Genomic DNA, 17,405 nt, shown 5'->3' with positions numbered 1-17,405 from the left:
CGGGCTGGCGATAAGGGCTCTAATCTAGGTGTGAACACAGCGGTTAACGCCCCGCGGCAGGCTTTCCAGGGGAGGGAGGGGAAACACACACACTTTTACTCTCCACGATAACGGATTTTATTTAGTAAGACCTGGCAAAAATCAGCCAGGTTCCACGCTAAATGCTTTCCAAGGTTTCATTCTCAATGACGTTGTAAAAGGTGCAACTATAATTATCCCTATTTTGCAGAGGTAAAAACTGAGGCTCAGAGCGTTGGTCCTTTGCCCAGGGTCACACACTTGTTGGAGGTCAGCTGCTTGTGGGGTGTTGGGACTGCCTTCCCACTTGACAGCTGGAGAGCCAGGTCTGGAAGCTGGCAAGTGGGTGCTGCTCACCGTAGGGCCACCGGGGTTGGCCCCTGACCTTGCTCCTTCCTCCTCTGGTTAACACGTGGGTGGCAGCAGGAGTCTGTCTCCCCAGTTGAAGCCAGCTGGCTCTGGGTCAGCGCACTGAGACCCTTCACGTCTTTTCTCCTTTCTGGTCTCTATTTCCCCAGCCTGTGAAATGGGGCCACCAGTACGTACCTCGCAGGGCTGCGGGCAGGATGGGAGGCGGCCGGGCAGCGCTCTCGCGGGCGGCACCAATTGCTGCTGATGGCCCCCTGCCCCAGCCCGCGCGCCCCCTTGCCCCGCCCGCGCCTCCACATCGCCTCGGCTCGCAACAGGCGGACGCTGCGGTCTAGGCGTCCCCCTCGACCCCGCTCTCCCTCCCGCGCGAGGCCCCGGAAGCCGGGCCGCCCCGCCCCCGCGCTCCCGCCCCGGCCCCCGCCTCCCGCCGGAGCCCCGCCCGCCTTCCGACGGGGGTGCGGCTCCAGGAAACGGCGCGCTCGCCGCTCAACGCTCCAGCGACCCGACGCGCCCCAGACGACCCCTCCGAGGCGGCCAGATCACCGGCGGGCCCCCTCAGCGGCGGCGGCGAAAAAAGCGGCCCCCGGTCCCGCGCCTCGGACCCCTCCGCACGGACGGGGCGGGCGGCGCGGATAGGATTCCGGAGGCCATGGGGACCTGGGCCGGGCCAGCGGTCGCGGACTAGCGGGAGTCCCCGGTCTGAGGAGCGGGCGGCGGAGGCGGCGGGGCCATGACCTCGGTGTGGAAGCGCTTGCAGCGTGTGGGCAAGCGGGCCGCCAAATTCCAGTTTGTGGCCTGTTACCACGAGCTGGTGGTGGAGTGCACCAAGAAATGGTGAGTGGGAGGGCAGCCTGGGGGCCCCCCAGACTGGCGGGGACCCCATCCGGAGGCCTGAGAACCCTGACCTCCGTCCAGTGGCCAAGGAGACCCCCCACTCCAGCCAGGGCCCTGGGGACCCGGACACAGAGAAGGGCCCTGGCAACTCTGGGGGATTGTGGGGCTGTGGGCAGCCTTTGGGGAGTGGAGGTCGGGACATCCAGGCCTGAGGATCTGTGTGGGCCCACGCTTTCCTCAGCTGCGCTCAGAGATGGGGAAAGGGAGGCCTCATATTTCTGGCCAGAGGAGTGGTTCAAGGTGGAGCATCAGAAAAGGGGGCACGTTTTCAGGGCCACGGGTGCAGGGCCTGGGACAACCAACTCCATGACCTCAGAACAAGGATGGTGCCCCCTCCTCCCCTGCCTGTTTGTTGAACCAGAGGAACCACCCGCCCCTTCTGCAGAAGTGGGCACTGGGCGGCTGGACTCATCTCTGTAATATCCTTAAAAGGGGAAACTGAGCACTGGGAGTGATGAGGAGGGAGGCAGGCAGCAGCTTAAAGGGGCCCGAGGCTTTAGGAGGTTGTGGGTCCCAGAGGAGAGAGCCTGGAGAAGGCAAGGTGGTAGGGTGGGGGGAGATATGTCAGGGGATGCAGGATCCTGACCTGGACTACCAAAGGGCCTGGGGGCATCTGGTTCACACGCCCCCACCCGCAGCTGCCCGGGCCCCTGCGTCACACCCTAAATATACGTGCTCCTTGGTGTCAGCTTCCCTTGGCTGGATTAGAGCACAGCTGTGGGGGCCTCACCCGCCAGGCGGGACTAAATTTAGGCTCCCAAGAGGAGAGACAGGAAGGGACCAGAGGGTCCAAAGGGAGGGGAGTGAGCAGGAGGCCTGGGGTCCCTTGGGCAGCTGTCATATCCCTGATCTTGACCAGGCCAGCTAGAGGGTGGTTCACACCATTCAGCAAGGCCCAGAAAGGCCCAGGAACTGGCTGGGGTAACACAGCACTGGGCTGGGACTTGAACTCTGACCTATGGCTTCTGCCTTCTGCCCCAGCATCCTGGGTGAAGCCAGGGGGATCCTGGGCATGGTCACAGACAGCCGGGTGAGGGTGTGGGCAGTGTCAACGTGAGTCACAAGGGGTGGGCAGGGCCTCCTGGACTTTCTCGCCTGGAGCCCCGGCTAGGAAGCTGCCCCTGCCCAGGTCACAGCTGCCCAGGAGGGCGTGCCCTGCCTGAGTCAGGCTGCCCGGCCAGGCCCCACCCTCCCCAGGCTCCCACAGTTGGCTTCCCCTTTCTGGGAAGGCCCATGGCTGCCCTTAGCCGTCACCTGCAGTGTAGGGTCCAGGAGGGGCACTAGGCTCAGGCGTGTGCCCTTGCCCGGCCCCTAACCTCTCTGGTCTCAGCATCCCCTGGAAGATGACAGGAGAACCAGTTATCCTGGCTCAGCCTCCAGAGGGGCTGTGAGCTGGGTGAACCTGAGCGTCCTGGCATGGGACTGGGTGCAGGCACGGAGGGCTCTTGTGTTGCCCCCTCTGCCTGATGACCCCCAAGCCCTCCCCACTCTCTTGGGCAGCACTCGGCCCCTCCCTCCCAGGCCCAGCCACGTGCCTGGCCACTGTCTCCTCTGGCTTTGTCTCTGTCTCCTTGCATCTCTTTGTCTCTGCCCCAGCTTATGCTGTTCAGCTTAGATGTCACCTTCTAGAAGTCCTCCCTGATGTGTCTTGTGGGAATGGGGATCCCTGCAAAGTGAAGGGCTGGGCATGGAAGGTCCTGGGAGGGTGTCGAATGACAAGCTGACCCTATGCCTTTCTGTTTCCCAGCCTCTGCCCCCCTACCCGACCCTACACCTACCCCCATCCTCGGACCCTGGCACTTGCCATCCCCTCTGCCTGGAGCCTACCTTCTCCAGACCCTCACATGACCCATTTCCTGCTCCAGCAGGGTCTTGCCTCTCCTTGATGTGGGCTGAGGTTATAGTGTGGACTCTACAAATATTTGTGAGTGAATGGACTCCTTTTACTCCAAGTTTGTCTCTTTCGCTGTCTCAGAGTCTGTGTGTCTTGCAGGTCCTTGTTGGGTTGCTGTCTGTCTCTGTGTGTGCCTGTCTCTTTGTATGACTTTTTTCATAATCCCTGTCGACCCACAGGCCTTTGCCCTCTGGCTCAGGCCTCACCCTGCCTCGGCAGCCCCACCCTGCTCCTTGTGGCCCCAGATAAGGGGGCTGTCCAGCCCCTGTCCTGGGGGAGGGGGATGTGGGCAGAAGGAATACTGTGGATGAGATGGAGAGGGTGGGTGAGCCTGACTGAGTGGCCCCCTCTCCCCCGCCCCTCGCCTCCCAGGCAACCAGATAAGCTGGTGGTAGTGTGGACCCGGCGGAACCGACGCATCTGCTCCAAGGTGGGGTAGGATGTCAACTGGGAGTTCCAGATTGGGGGTGGGGCAAATTGGGGGGGTGGGGCAAATTGGGGGGTGGGGTGAGTGGGGGAGGGCTGTTGGGGGACTGGAGTTGGATTCAGATTAGAATCCATCGAAGAGAGAAAAAGATGGGGTCAAGGTAGGAGATGAGGACAAGGGGTGAAGGGGAGGGTTAGGATGGAGGGAGGACTCAGACAGCTCCTTGTAGGCCCACAGCTGGCAGCCGGGCATCCAGAACCCATACCGGGGCACCGTGGTGTGGATGGTACCTGAGAATGTGGACATCTCTGTGACCCTGTACCGGGTGAGTCTCTAGCCCGCCTGAGCAGAGGGGCAATGAGTGGGCGATTGCACCCCAGGGGCCACAGGGGGTGGGTTATCCATCCAAACAGAAAAGAACAGAGGGGCGAGACCAAGAATCATGGCAGGGGGCCTACTCAGCCTGAGTGGCCCAGGAAGTCTCCTTGGAGGAGGTGGCATTTACCCACCACATGAGGGAGAGCTGGGATCAGGAGGAACCAGGGAACATACCTGCCAGGAGGGACCAGCCTGTCTGAAAGCCCCAAACAAACACCTCCTGAACTAGCGCAGGCTCTCCTCCCTGCCCTGTCCCCAACCCAGCAGCCCCTGTACTCACTGGTGCCCCTCTTCCCCAGGACCCCCACGTGGATCAGTATGAGGCCAAAGAGTGGACGTTCATCATTGAGAATGTGAGTGGCCGGGATGGGTGGGAGCCTGGGGTCTCGGGGACTCTGGGGCAGCGCTGATGCTCCCTCCCCTGCCCCCAGGAGTCCAAGGGGCAGCGGAAGGTGCTGGCCACGGCCGAGGTGGACCTGGCCCGCCACGCGGGGCCCGTGCCTTCCCAGGTCCCGCTGCGGCTGCGGCTGAAGCCCAAGTCGGTGAAGGTGGTACAGGCCGAGCTAAGCCTCACTCTGTGCGGGGTGCTGCTGCGGGAGGGCCGCGCCACGTGAGTGCCTGACCGCCCTCCTCGGTCCTAGTCCACAACCTCTGACGCCAGCCCTCACCCCTGGTCTCCGATCCGCAGGGATGATGACATGCAGAGCCTTGCGAGCCTCATGAGCATGAAACCTAGCGACGTGGGCAACTTGGATGACTTTGCCGAGAGCGACGAGGAGGAGGCCAATGGTCCAGGGGCCCAGGAGGCGCGGGCACATGTCCCCCAGCCAGGTGGGCTCCCAGCTGGAGGTTGAGATCACCAAGACCTCGAGAGGGTGGGGGATCACCCAGGCCAAAAATCCTCTTGCTGTTTTAGGGCAGGGCTAGTGGAGGGAGCTCACTGTTGCCAGGGCTTCCAGCCTGCCCAGCAGCCTTGAGTGTCCTGCAAGATGGGTTTCCAGTGCCCCCCTCTGTGCCCCTGACCCTACCCTTGCCCTGAGTGTGCACCTGCCCACAAACCCGCCCAGAAACAGCTGGACCAAAAGCACAGAGAGGGGCTGCAGCCTGGGCTCGCCACCCTTCACCACACAACCTCGTCCCTCTCTTTTGCTTGTTAAGGCTTTTTTTTTCTGTCTGTCCATCTCTCTTTCTTTTTCTCTGCATCTGTGGGCCTGTCTGTTCTCCTAGGCCGGGGTGGTGCCCTGAGGCTGGGGCATTTCCTAGATAGGCCCAGCATTCTAGTTGGGGGAAGTGGGGGTCAGACCTGCAGAACCCTTCCTGGTGCTGACCGTGCCCCCAACACCCCACCCCCAGAGACCCCTCGGGAGCTGAAGACACTTTGTGAGGAGGAGGAAGAGGGCCGACTGCGGCCCCGGCAGGCAGGTGAGGCCCAGGCTGGGGTTGGGGTAGGCCCGGGGTGGAGGTGTTGTGACCTCCAAGTCCCAGGTCCCAGGCCTCAGCATCCTCTCCCTTCCTCCTCCCCGCAGCTGCCAGCCCTTCTAGTGCTGAGGATACCAGCCCAGCCCCTGTGAGTGCCCCTGCGCCCCCAGCCAGGGCCTCCCGGGCCCAGGGCTCAGAACCAGCTACTGTAGCAGGGGGCCAGGTGGGGCTCAAGGCCCCAAGGCCCCCTGGAACCCCGCCAGAGACAAGGTGAGCTTTGGAATCAGCTCCAGCCCCTCTCCCCCTTCTGCTCTTCAGAAGTTGTACACCCTGCGGCAACCTGCCTTTCCAGGGTCCCAGGAGTCTGACAGGTGGGGAGGGGGGCTGAGGAGAGGGGGACAAATGAGCTCTTGCAGTGCATCCCTCTCTGCTTTCTCCTCAGGTCCTCAAGACAGCCAGGCCAGGACATGGCCCCCACTCCGGCCCCTCGGCTCCAGAAAGGCTCTGATGCCCCCTGGCCCCCAGTCCACCAAGGAGAGGATGAGGCCCCCAAAGCCTCCGGGGCTCCCCCAGCAGGAGTGGATTCTGCTGTGGAGACCCAGGCTCGGGCAAGCCCTCAGGAAGGGACAGAGGTCCAGGGAGCCGGGCTGGGCCCAGGCTTTGAGGACAGAGACTCCAGCAACTCTCTGGAGGGGCAGAAACCCAAGGTTGAGGAGGGGGGCGCTGGAGACAGGGCAGAGGCTAGTGGGCTGGACGCTGAGCATGGGTCAGGAGTCAGAGAGGTGAACAGTAAGAGGTCAGTGGTCAGAGCTGGGGAGGCTGAAAAGAGTTTAGAGATCGGTCATGTGGATGCGGAGCAGAGGTCAAAGGTGAAACCTGTGGACACTAAGGGACCAGAGGCCACAGAGGTGACATCTGAGGCAAGACTCAAGGGGACTCCTGAGGCTCCTCCAAGGGGCTCTCAGGGGAGGACAGGGGTCAAGACCAGGGATGAAGCTCCCACAGTCCTGAGCCCAGCGCCAGCAGAGCCTGCGGGGCATTCAGGACATCTCGGTGACCTCAAGGTGGCCGGGGCTGCTGCAGGCCAGGAGAGAGAGTGTGCCGAGGTGAGGGGCGGAGCCCCTGGTGTTGGGGGGACAGGCCTGGAGCAGGGGCCCTCTGCTGGAGCACCAAGCGCTGGGCCCCAGGTGAGCCGGTACCCGAGGGCCCCACCAGCAGCTGAACAAGGGGTGGTGTCCAGGGATCTGAGGGTCTGGGAGGTAGAAACTGGGGATTCAAGGGTCCTGGGAACAGAGACTGGGGTGGCAGAATCAGAGTTATTGGGGACCCGGGAGATCTCAGGGTCCCCAGAGATAGTGTCTGAGGCAGCAGAAGCGAGGACATTGGGGACCCCGGAGACAGAGGTAGTGAGATCAGGGGTCCTGGAGTCAGAGGCTGCTGAGATGGCAGGGTCTGAGGATCTAGGGACCCAGAAAACAGGGGTAAGCGTTTCAGGGGCCACAGGGACAGAGGGTGGGATGGCAGAGTTTCAGGGGACCCAGGAAAAAGAGGCTGGGGGTTCAGGAGTTCTGGGGACAAAGACTGGGATGTTGGAAACTGAGATATTAGGGACCCAGGAGATATCTGAGTGCTCAGGGATACTGAGAAGAGAAGCTGAGATAGCAGAGCCTGAAATACCTGGGGCTCAGGACACAGAAGTGGGGTGTTCAGGGGTCTCAGAGATAAAATCCAAGATAAGAGGGAGCCAGGAGACAGAGGTAGGGGGTTCAGGGGTCCCAGGGACAGAGACTAAGGTAGCAGAAGCTGAGATACTAGAGATCCAGGAGATCGAAGCTGGGGGTTCAGGGGCCCCAGAGATGGAGACTGAGACATTGGGGACCCAGGAGATAGAGGTAGGGGGTTCAGAGGCCCCAGAGATGGAGACTGAGACCCTGAGGACCCAGGAGACAGAGGTAGGGGGCTTAGGGGCCCCAGAGATGGAGACTGAGACCCTGAAGACCCAGGAGACAGAGGAAGGGGGTTCAGGGGTCCCAGGGACAGAGTCTGAGACCTTGAGGACCCAGAAGACAGAGGTAGGGGGCTTAGGGGCCCCAGAGATGGAGACTGAGACCCTGAGGACCCAGGAGACAGAGGAAGGGGGTTCAGGGGTCTCAGGGGCAGAGTCTGAGACCTTGAGGACCCAGGAGACAGAGGTAGGGGGCTCAGGGGCCCCAGAGATGGAGACTGAGACATTGGGGACCCAGGAGATAGAGGTAGAGGGTTCAGAGGCCCCAGAGATGGAGACTGAGACCCTGAGGACCCAGCAGACAGAGGTAGGGGGCTTAGGGGCCCCAGAGATGGAGACTGAGACCCTGAAGACCCAGGAGACAGAGGTAGGGGGTTCAGGGGTCCCAGGGACAGAGTCTGAGACCTTGAGGACCCAGAAGACAGAGGTAGGGGGCTTAGGGGCCCCAGAGATGGAGACTGAGACCCTGAGGACCCAGGAGACAGAGGAAGGGGGTTCAGGGGTCCCAGGGGCAGAGTCTGAGACCTTGAGGACCCAGGAGACAGAGGTAGGGGGCTCAGGGGCCCCAGAGATGGAGACTGAGACATTGGGGACTCAGGAAACAGAGGTGGGAGATTCAGGGTTCTCGGGGTCAGAGGCTGGAATGGCAGAGGCTGAGGGACTAGGGAATCAAAAGACAGAAACTACAGTTTTAGAGGCTGAGAAGGGAAAGGCTCAGACTTCCGGGGTCCAGGAGGCAGAGACTGGACCTGGGCAGACCCTCAAATATGAGGCTGTAGGGGTCCCAGTTATAAAGCATGAAGTTTTAGGATCCCAGGGAGCAGAGGCAGAAACTACAGTTTCAAGGGGCCAGGAGGCAGAGACTGGGATTTGGGGGGTTTCAGAGGCCAAGTCTGGGGTTTGGGGGGCCAAGGAAGCAAAGATGGAAGTTTCAGGGGCTTCAGGGAACCCATCTGGTATTTTTGAGGCCCAGGAAGCAGAGGCTGGGGTCTCAGGAGCCGAGAAGGGAAAAGAAGCTGAGGGAAACCTCCCAGAGGCCAGCCTGATGGAGGTGCAGGTGGCCAGTGGGGCAGGGGCTGGGGTGTCCAGGCCCTCCGGGGCCTCTTCCCCAGAGGAGCCTGAAGAGGACAGGAGGCTGCCGGGCAGCCAGGTAGGGATGGGGGGCCGCCGAGGGCCCAGTCTGCTGCTTCCCACTAACCTGGGCTGAGCGAACGGCGGCTCTGCATGGACCCACCTGGCCGACTGGGGTGGGGTGGGACAGGGGCTCAGCTTCCAGGAGCCCCTCACCCCCTCCCCTCTCAGGATGCCCTGGCTCCCCCACCTTGTCTTCCCTGGGCTGCATGGAGTAGGACCCCTACCCTCCCCAAAGCTGATTTTCTGGGCTGACCTGGAGGTGTGGCTGCTGGTGACTTCTGTTCTTGCCTGGGGGCCACTGACCATTTAGGTGACCTTGATAGATAACCCTGGAGCTGGAAACCTCTTTGCCTGATGCTAAGGCCCTGGCCAGTGGTGTGTGGTGACTCCTGCAGACCCAGAGCTGGAGCTGTTTTGTGCCAAAGGGGCAGAGGGTGCAGGTCCCACGTCCACATTCCCTGAGCCCATCCCTGTGTCCCCAGGCACCACCTGCCCAGGTTAGCTTCAGCCAGTCCCTGCTAGAGTGGTGCCAGGAAGTCACCTCCGGCTACCGCGGTGTGCGCATCACCAACTTCACCACGTCCTGGCGCAACGGTTTGGCTTTCTGTGCCATCCTGCACCGATTCTACCCAGACAAGATGTGAGTGGCTGGAGGGGGTGGCAGTGAATGGGGAAGCCTGCGGAGGAGGGGAGGCTGGCGTGAATCCAGCCTCTGATCAGCGCTCTCCCTGCAGAGACTTTGCCTCCCTTGACCCTCTGAACATCAAACAGAACAACAAGCAGGTGAGAAGGGGCGGGGCTGGTGCTTGGAGGGAAGGAAGGTCCCGGGCCAGGCCCAAGCTGAGATCGGGATCCTTCTCTGTGTGTAGGAGAGTAGTCTGTAGGCTTTAGGGCCCCAGCACTGGCTTTTGGAAGTTCTGCCACTTATTACCCTTTTGGTCTTTAAACTGTTCGTTTTCCTGAGTTTAGTTATGTGTTTTTTTAAAGCATATTTCCACCAGATGGTTTTCACTGAAACCACCCTTTTGGTGTGCTGTTGCTGGGTAACGCGGGGGCGGATCCTGTTGCTAGATTTCTCCCAATAGGAGGGCGAGGGCGCTGCGGGCAAACCCGGGCGTGCCAGTCGCGGGGACCCCCGCGGCGGGCCGGGGCGGGGCGGCTGGGTCGCTGGGTAACCCTCCCCCCTGCTCCCTAGGCCTTCGATGGCTTCGCGGCCCTGGGCGTGTCGCGGCTGCTGGAGCCGGCGGACATGGTGCTGCTGTCGGTGCCCGACAAGCTGATCGTCATGACGTACCTGTGCCAGATCCGCGCCTTCTGCACGGGGCAGGAGCTGCAGCTGGTGCAGCTGGAGGGCGGCGGCGGCGCGGGCACGTATCGCGTGGCCAGCGCCCAGCTGAGCCCGCCCGACGACCTGGACACCGGGAGCCTGGCCCAGCGGCTGCGCGAGCACCGGGCCGAGGCGCCCCAGCAGCCCCAGGAGGCCGCGACCCGCGTGGACGGGGCGGCCCCCGAGGAGGCCTCCAAGGACGGCGGGGCCGTAGCCGACCAGGAGGCGCGCTCCGCCGAGGCCCCGGCCGACGGCCCCGGAGCCCGGGCGTCCGTGTCCCCGGCAGAGGGGCTGGTGAACGGCGTGGGGGCGTCGGGCGCCGCGGGCGGCGTGAGGCTGCGGCGGCCGTCGGTCAACGCGGAGGCCGGGCCGGTGCCCCCGCCCCGCGCGCACGGCTCCTTCTCGCACGTGCGCGACGCCGACCTGCTGAAGAAGAGGCGCTCGCGGCTCCGGAACAGCAGCTCCTTCTCCGGGGACGAGCCCGACTCGGGAGCGGCGGGAGCGGCGGCGGTGAGTGCCCTCCAGCGGCGCGGGGGTGAGGGGCGACCAGCCTCTCCTGGACGCCGAAGCGCCGATGCCACGGAGGAGTCCCCTGCGAGCTCCTCAGCAGGGGCGCCCGTGCCCAAGACCCGCCCAGCCCGGAGCCGCTGACTTTTGCTGCCAGCCTTGGGATGGCGCTCAGTGGAGTCAGGCTGTAATAGGAAGTTCCCAGAAGGCTCCAGGAGTCAGCCCTCAGCGCAGGCTCTTCATCACCTGTCAAGTGGGCTGGGGCATTTCTCTGGCTGGAGGTGCCCGCCACCTCCCTGTAAGCTGGGAACAGGGTTTCTGTACTCAAAGGAGCTCTCTAGGGCCTCCCCGCCCCAAGACTCTCCGACTTGAATCTTTAACTCCAGACGCTGGAGACCAGTTTTCTCTCTACTCTGACGAGGGAAAGTTGGAGATGGGAGACCCTGGTGGGTGCCCGTGTCCCCCCCATCCCTTGCAGGTCTCAGGTCAGCCTCCCAGGGTGTCTTGCGGTGGTGGTTTAGTTGCTCGGTTGTGTCCGATTCTTTGTTACCCCATGGACTGTAGCCCGCCAGACTCCTCTGTCATGAGATTTCCCAGGCAAGATTACTGGAGTGGGTTGCCATTCCCTTCTCCAGGGGATCTTCTCAACTCGGGGATGGAACCTGGGTCTGCTGCCTTGCAGGCGGATTCTTTACCACCTGAGCCACCAGGGAGTCTTGTGATCACTGCACTAAAAGGGAGACTGTTCTAGAGGGGTCAAGGGTTTGCTCAAGGACTCACAACTGCCAAAGTCCAGGCCTTGAACTCTCCAGCAGCACTGTCCTGGACAGCAGGGGCAGCTCTGTCAGGCTGCTTCAAGCCTTCGGCTGCCCAGGGATGACCCCTGAGTTCTAAGGAAAAGAGGGAGCAAACTGGGAAAGGGTTTTTGGAAGAAGCAGCCACTTAAGTCAGGCTAATAAAATGGGCAGCTTTTCCCAGGTGAAGAATCCGAGGGGTGGTTCTCGAGAGGTGGGATCTCACAAGTAAACGTGTGGTCACAGGAAAGCTTGGGTCTTATGTAGGGAACTGCCGGTCACCTCCCGTAAGGTCACCTCCTATAAGGTCACCTCCTGCGGGCAGTGATGAGGCTGGCTTGGAGAGCAGGAGCCTTGAGTGTGGGGTCAGAGGTGCAGCATTGACCCTATGAATGAGAAACGGAGAGCATCAGAGACACCCATAGGAGCTGTGCTGGACAGCTATCCTGGGCTGTGTTGGCCTGTGGCCAAAGCCCCCTCAATGTGTGTCAATGGCTCTTTATATCTTAAAAGAGAAGGCTCTGTTACATTGTACTTGAGAGATGAAAAACTCCTGTTGTATTTGGACACAATTATTCTTATTAAAACACACATCCGTGAACAGTGGAAAAAGAAAAAAGGAAAGCTCCATTTTTCTGGGCCGAAGTCCCAGTGTCTGGTCCTTCCAAGCCAGGCCCCCCTCCAGCCCTTGTCCCACAGGAGATATTTGACCCACGGGGGGATGCGGGGGCCTGCTTCCTTCTTGGCCACTCCCATCCCTCACCCCGTGCATGCTGTAGAGGGGGTAGGCCTGCCCCTGGATAGGATGAAGTCAGGCAGCTTGAAGCTGGGGCGAGGCTGAAGCCAGGAGGCCTGAGTGCCTCTGGCATGGCTCTGCAAGGGCTTCCTGGAGGAGGGGGCCACACACGAGACTGTAGAAAGGGGAATTTGGGTCAGACGTGAGGAAGTGTTGGAATTCCCATCAGAGCAGCTGTGAGTAAGCTCAGTTGCTGCTGAGGTTGGGGTTTCTTCACTTTCCCGCCTCTGCCTGCCCTGTTGGTTGAGCACTTGCTTCCTGCCTGGCCTGCCCCGCCTCCACAACCCCTCATCAACTCCTCACCAACTCCTACAGTGCTTCTTCTGGGGGAGAAACTGTTACCCCATTTTGCAAGTAGGAATGTCCAGGCTCAGGGATGTGAAGTGTAAAGGGAGTTGGTCCTGGGTGTGAACCCTCAGTACCACTGAGACAGAACTCGACAAGGAAATGGCAACCCACTCTAGTATTCTTGCCTGGAGAATCCCAGGGACGGCGGAGCCTGGTGGGCTGCCGTCTGTGGGGTAGCACAGAGTCGGACACGACTGAAGCGACTTAGCAGCAGTTACAATGGTGCCCTCTACTGGGCCCAGCAGTATGCACTGGCTGCGTGACCTTGGACAAGCCACCTCTCTGTGCTCTTTTCCTGAGGATGAGAAGCAAAGACATGAAAGATGTTTTGCAAAGTGATTTTGAGGGACCACTGCAGGGTGTTGGCAAAAGAAAGGGGAACTGTGTTTTTTCCTCACATGCCCGTCTGGAGCCCTGCAACCCGCCTGGGGCTTGTATGTCCTTTTCGTACAAGGACACAAACAGGCCCAGTGGGTATGACTGGCCCAGAGGCAGACAGCAAATTGGTGGGCAAGCTTTCAGACTATTGGATTAGACAGTGGGGCCCAAGCCAGGCCCTGTTTGAGTGTCATCACTGACCCTTAGTTTCCCCATCTGTAAAGTGGGGAAGGTAAGGGTCCCTGCCTCACAGTACTGTTGGGAAGATGAAATGAGTCAGTGCACCCACAGCATCCGATACACAGACAGATGCTCGATGCACACCCTGCCATTACTGTTACACGGTGCGCCCTGAGTGTGTCCTCTGGACCCCAGCCTGTCTGCAGGGGCTGCCTCTGCCTAAGGAGACAGGAGTAGCTTGCAGCCATGGCGGGGTGGGAGTGTGGTCAGAGCTGTGATGAGAGAGGCCCTGGGGGCCGTGCTGGGGATTGAGGCGGCTTCAGGAGGCATGAAAGTCAGGGAGGGAGGAAGAAGGCCGGGTGAAGGAGCCGCTGGAGGAGGTGGGGCTGAGCTGGGTCATGAAGGGCGAGTTGACGTCCAGCCGCCCAAGACAGAGGCTGCTCCAGGCTGGGGAAACGATTTGGGGAAGCGAAAGTCCACCACTGGGGCCAGAGGGTGGCGTCCGGATGGGGTTTGGGGCAGTAGGAGTTAATGTTGGAACTGCCAACAGGCCTTGGCAGCGAGACTGGGGACTGAGAAGGCGTTTGAGGAGAGTGACACTATCGGGGTGAAGGTTTAGGGAGACCCCCCTCCTCAGTTGTGGCCTGAGGGTAAAGTCAGCAGGCAGGGCGTGTAGCAGGGAGGGGGCAGCTGGTAAAGAGGCTGCCACCTGCCCAGACCAGAGAGGATGTCCCCTGAGCAGGGCACTTCCAGGGCTGTGTCTTAGAGCGGTGCCGGGTAGGGTGGACAGTGGGGTGCCTCAGCGCTTTCTCCTCACCTTGTGACGTGGAAAGGTGGCCAGAGCAGGAGCCCTCAAGGGGGCCAGGCTATCAGCTGAGCTGAAAGTTGGGGGCCCCGGGGCTGACAGTGCCAGCAAGTTGCTGGGGCAGGGCACCTGAGGGGCCAGCTGCCCTTCCGGGCTAAAATTGGTCTGTCCAGCCGCCTGTTCTGTTCTGACAGTCATGTGACACGCATAGCATCCTCTAGGTGTAGGAAATGAGAAGGCGGGAGGGGCCAGGAGATGGAGGTGTTGGCTCATGATGGTCACGTTCGGCTCAGCTCAGTGTCCCTGTGTGGGGCCCTGGCCGTGATAGGAGATGCTGGCGCTAGGCGATGGAGTCTGAGGTGGCCTGAGAGAGCTCCACGGAGGAGGGGGCGGGAGGGGAAGAAGAGGCCCCAGTGGGGCCCCTCACAGCCTTTCACCTCCGACTCACAAAAGCCCTGTGGGGCCCCAGGAACGGGGACTGGGAGGCTCGGCCAGCGGGAGTGGACTGGCCTGACCACAGGCCCGGGGTGGTGAAGGCCATGGCCTTTGCTCTAGGAGGCGCTTTTCCAGAAGGGGTGGGGGTGGGGTTCTGTGCGTGCTGGACTGAGAAGCTGCTGGGGCAGCGAGGTCCCTCCTCCCCGGTGTGAGTGGGGCTCTGGCTGGCCCCTGGGCCTGCTGTCAGGGGAGCCCCTCCAAGCCCTTACTGGCCTCTTCCTCCACAGGAAGGCACGAGCCCTGACCCCATCCCTGCCCCTGGCCTTCCCACAGCCTCAGCCCCACAGCAGCCCTCCGGTGAGTAGCTTTGAAGGGGTGGTGACTCAGCTTAACTCAGCCGGCTCACAGATCCTGAGCTGGGGCCCCTCTAGGGGCAGCTGTCAGCTGGGGGTCCCTCAGCCTGGTCTCTGTCTGCAGGTGGGACTCTTCCATTGGAAGAACCGCCCCCAAGCCCAGGGGATGATGCTGGGCTGGTAAGGAGGGCTGAAGTGGGAGGAGCTGATGGGTGGGCTTCCTAGGCGGGGCCTGGGCCAAACCCACCCTGTTCCTTGCCCTCCCCCCTTTGCACCCCAGCAACGGTTCCAGGACACAAGTCAGTACGTGTGCGCGGAGCTTCAGGCCTTGGAACAGGAACAGAGGCAGATAGACGGGCGGGCAGCCGAGGTGGAGAAGCAGCTAAGGAGCCTCATGGAATCAGGTGGGACGGGCGTCCGGAGTCCACTTGCCAGCACATGCCACTGCATCTGGCCCGCTCTGCAGCTCTTTCTGACCCTGGGAGGAGTCGGGAGGGTGGAGGCTGGGGTCACCATCCCCATTTACAGCTGGGCACGCTGAGGCCTGCAGCCCAGAAGCAGCTTGCTGGAGGCACACAGCTCTGGTTTCTGGGATACTCAAGGGAAACCACGCCCCCACCCCATCCTACCCTGTGCCGCCACCTCCTTGCTCCTGACATAGGGGTCAGGGGCTGGCCTGGTGACTGTCCTGGCCTGATTCAGGTACCGACAGGCTACAGGAGGAGGTACTGATCCAGGAGTGGTTCACTCTGGTCAACAAGAAGAACGCTCTCATCCGCAGGCAAGACCAGCTGCAGCTGCTGTGAGTGCTGGTCCTCCCCATTCAGGCCCTGCCTCTGCCCACCCAGGGCTGGCAGAGCAGCGTGTGCATGCTAAGTTGCTTCAGTCATATTTGACTCTTTGTGACTCCATGGACTGTAGCCCGCCAGGCTCCTCTGTCCATGGGATTCTCCAGGCAAGAATACTGGAGTGGGTTGCCATGCCCTGCTCCAGGGGTTCTTCCTGATGCAGGGAGCGAACCCATGTTTCTTATGTCTCCTGCATTGGCAGGAGGGATTTTTTTTTACCACTAGTGCCACCTGGGCAGAGCAAATGCAAACTTAACTACCTTGATTAGAACTCTTCACTGCTTTTTTTTCCTACAAGGTTGTGGTTTCTTTCCTTCCCTTTTTTTTGAGAAATTGCTCAGCCGTCTTAAATTTTTTTTCATAACTTCCTGTGTAGAGTGTATACTTCTTAAATTGGTACTATTTTTATGAATGAGAAAATCAAGGCCCAAAGAAAACTGTGGCAGGTCAGTGCTGAGCGCCCCAGTTTGACCCCGTTCCTTTACAGTAAGGAACACTGAGGCCTAGAGACAGGTTCCTAAGTGGGGTCAGAAGCAATTCCCTGGGCATCATTGCCTTTATAGTCCTGCATGATGAAGGTGGTTTTGCCTCCTTTTTGCATCTTGGGTCATTTTTCAGAATAAATTTTAGTCTAATATTTGCCATTTATGAATAATATTCATCCAAACATTCCTGGGTTGTTTCTTATTTTTTCAAAAGGGGTGGGATGGGGGGAGGAGACGATATGTTGGGGAACAGTGGAAACAGAAGAGGTGCTTCCCTGGCCGTCCAGTGGTTAAGACTCCCTGCTTCCACTGCAAGCTGTGCAGGTTCCATATCCCTGGTGGGGGAACTAAGATCCTATATGCCGCTTAAAAAAAGCCAGAAACGAAAGAGATAATTCCAAGAGGGGACTGGGGTATAGCTCTGCCTGCCTGTGGCGTTTGTGGGAACTGATGGTGAGGTGGAGTGGGGGCCAGGGAGTGGTCAGAACCCTGGACACTCCAGGCCATTCCCCTTTCCCTGAACTGGCACCCCACCCCCCAGCATCGAAGAGCAGGACTTGGAGCGGAGATTTGAGCTGCTGAGCCGGGAGCTACGGGCGATGCTGGCCATTGAAGGTGGGAGATGGGGCCGTGGGATCAGGGACCAGGCTGGGGCAGAGGCTGGTGCCTCCTGACCCTCAGCCTCCTCTGCCCGCAGACTGGCTGAAAACGGCTGCGCAGCAGCGCCGAGAGCAACTCCTGCTGGAGGAGCTGGTGTCGCTGGTAAACCAGCGAGACGAGCTGGTCCGGAACCTGGACCAGAAGGAGCGGACGTGAGTGGGGCCGGGATGCGCCGGGAGCTGGGGAGGCGCTGGGGGAGGTCAAGGAGGAGTGCTCGGTCTGGGCCCCGGGCGGCGGCCAGCGTGTGGGCCCCGACGCCGCTGGGGCTGACCGGAACCTGTTCCCTCCCAGCGCCCTGGAGGAGGATGAGCGCCTGGAGCGCGGCCTGGAGCAGCGGCGCCGCAAGCTGAGCCGGCAGCTGAGCCGGCGCGAACGCTGCGTGCTGAGCTGAGGCCGCACGGACCCAGACGCCTTCGCCCCTCCCGGTCTGCTTGGACCGCAGCCTTTCTCGCCGCCGCGCCGGATCGCCGCTTTGAGCCTGCGCTCGGGAGGACCGGACCCTCCCCGGTGCCGCGCGCGACCAGTAGGGGCCGCCGTGACCCTTTACTGGGAAAGAAAGCGCAGCATTTCGGGCCCCGACGGACAAGGGCGGCTGGCTGGGCAGCCGCGCCGTCCGGGCCATATTTATTAGTCCGTGTGAGTGAGTGTGCGTGTGTTCGTGGTGGACTGAGGGTTCCAGGCGTGCCCACCCAGAGCCCCTTCCCGATGGCCGGACCCGGCCGGCGAGCTCCAGGGGGTGAGAGGGACGGCTGGCGAACTGCCGCGCTCAACACCCCGCCCCCCTTCCTGTTCCTGGCGAGCAATAAAGTTGGAAAAGGCCACGCCAGTGCGCCTGGGCTTTCTCTGGGTGACCGGGGCTTTCAATAGACGGAAGGGGGTGGGCCTCGGCCGATAAGGCGGTCTGCGATCCCCAATGGGACTGTGCGGAGTGGGGAGGTTTTCAGAATCCAG

The 17,405-nt window shown here is 61.2% G+C and overlaps 1 protein-coding gene and 1 long non-coding RNA gene across 14 annotated transcripts; one reads left to right on the top strand and one right to left on the bottom strand.

Moving 5' to 3' along the window:
* Nucleotides 1-93: 93 nt before the first annotated feature.
* Nucleotides 94-2,279, bottom strand: LOC145522971 (uncharacterized). Its single transcript, XR_014066277.1, has 2 exons — nucleotides 2,238-2,279; nucleotides 94-537 (listed from the first exon to the last, which is right to left on the bottom strand). It is a non-coding gene; the product is annotated as an uncharacterized LOC145522971 (long non-coding RNA).
* On the top strand, nucleotides 836-17,273 carry EHBP1L1 (EH domain binding protein 1 like 1). Of its 13 annotated transcripts, XM_081532366.1 has the most exons (22): nucleotides 836-1,221; nucleotides 3,548-3,605; nucleotides 3,832-3,927; nucleotides 4,280-4,333; nucleotides 4,412-4,590; nucleotides 4,669-4,811; nucleotides 5,334-5,402; nucleotides 5,507-5,669; nucleotides 5,842-7,291; nucleotides 7,532-7,651; nucleotides 7,952-8,554; nucleotides 9,021-9,178; nucleotides 9,273-9,321; nucleotides 9,734-10,375; nucleotides 10,557-10,559; nucleotides 14,396-14,465; nucleotides 14,586-14,641; nucleotides 14,742-14,865; nucleotides 15,164-15,263; nucleotides 16,336-16,409; nucleotides 16,492-16,606; nucleotides 16,746-17,273. In XM_081532366.1, exons 1-22 carry the CDS (start codon nucleotides 1,118-1,120, stop codon nucleotides 16,843-16,845), a joined length of 4,530 nt encoding a protein of 1,509 aa, XP_081388492.1. In that variant the 5' UTR covers nucleotides 836-1,117; the 3' UTR covers nucleotides 16,846-17,273. The 13 variants fall into 13 exon arrangements, with proteins under 13 accessions (XP_081388492.1, XP_081388496.1, XP_081388495.1 ...); XM_081532370.1 differs by lacking the exons at nucleotides 7,532-7,651; nucleotides 10,557-10,559 and having other exon boundaries at nucleotides 5,842-6,505; nucleotides 8,372-8,554; XM_081532369.1 differs by lacking the exons at nucleotides 7,532-7,651; nucleotides 10,557-10,559 and having other exon boundaries at nucleotides 5,842-6,586; nucleotides 8,378-8,554.
* The last annotated feature ends 132 nt before the right edge of the window (nucleotides 17,274-17,405 follow it).

Source organism: Giraffa tippelskirchi, chromosome 10 (genome assembly GCF_054371585.1).
Source record: "Giraffa tippelskirchi isolate mGirTip1 chromosome 10, T2T-mGirTip1v1.2.pri, whole genome shotgun sequence".
Lineage (NCBI taxonomy): Eukaryota > Metazoa > Chordata > Mammalia > Artiodactyla > Giraffidae > Giraffa > Giraffa tippelskirchi.
The sequence above is the reverse complement of the archived record's forward strand: the minus strand, read 5'-3'. Positions and strand labels throughout refer to the sequence as shown.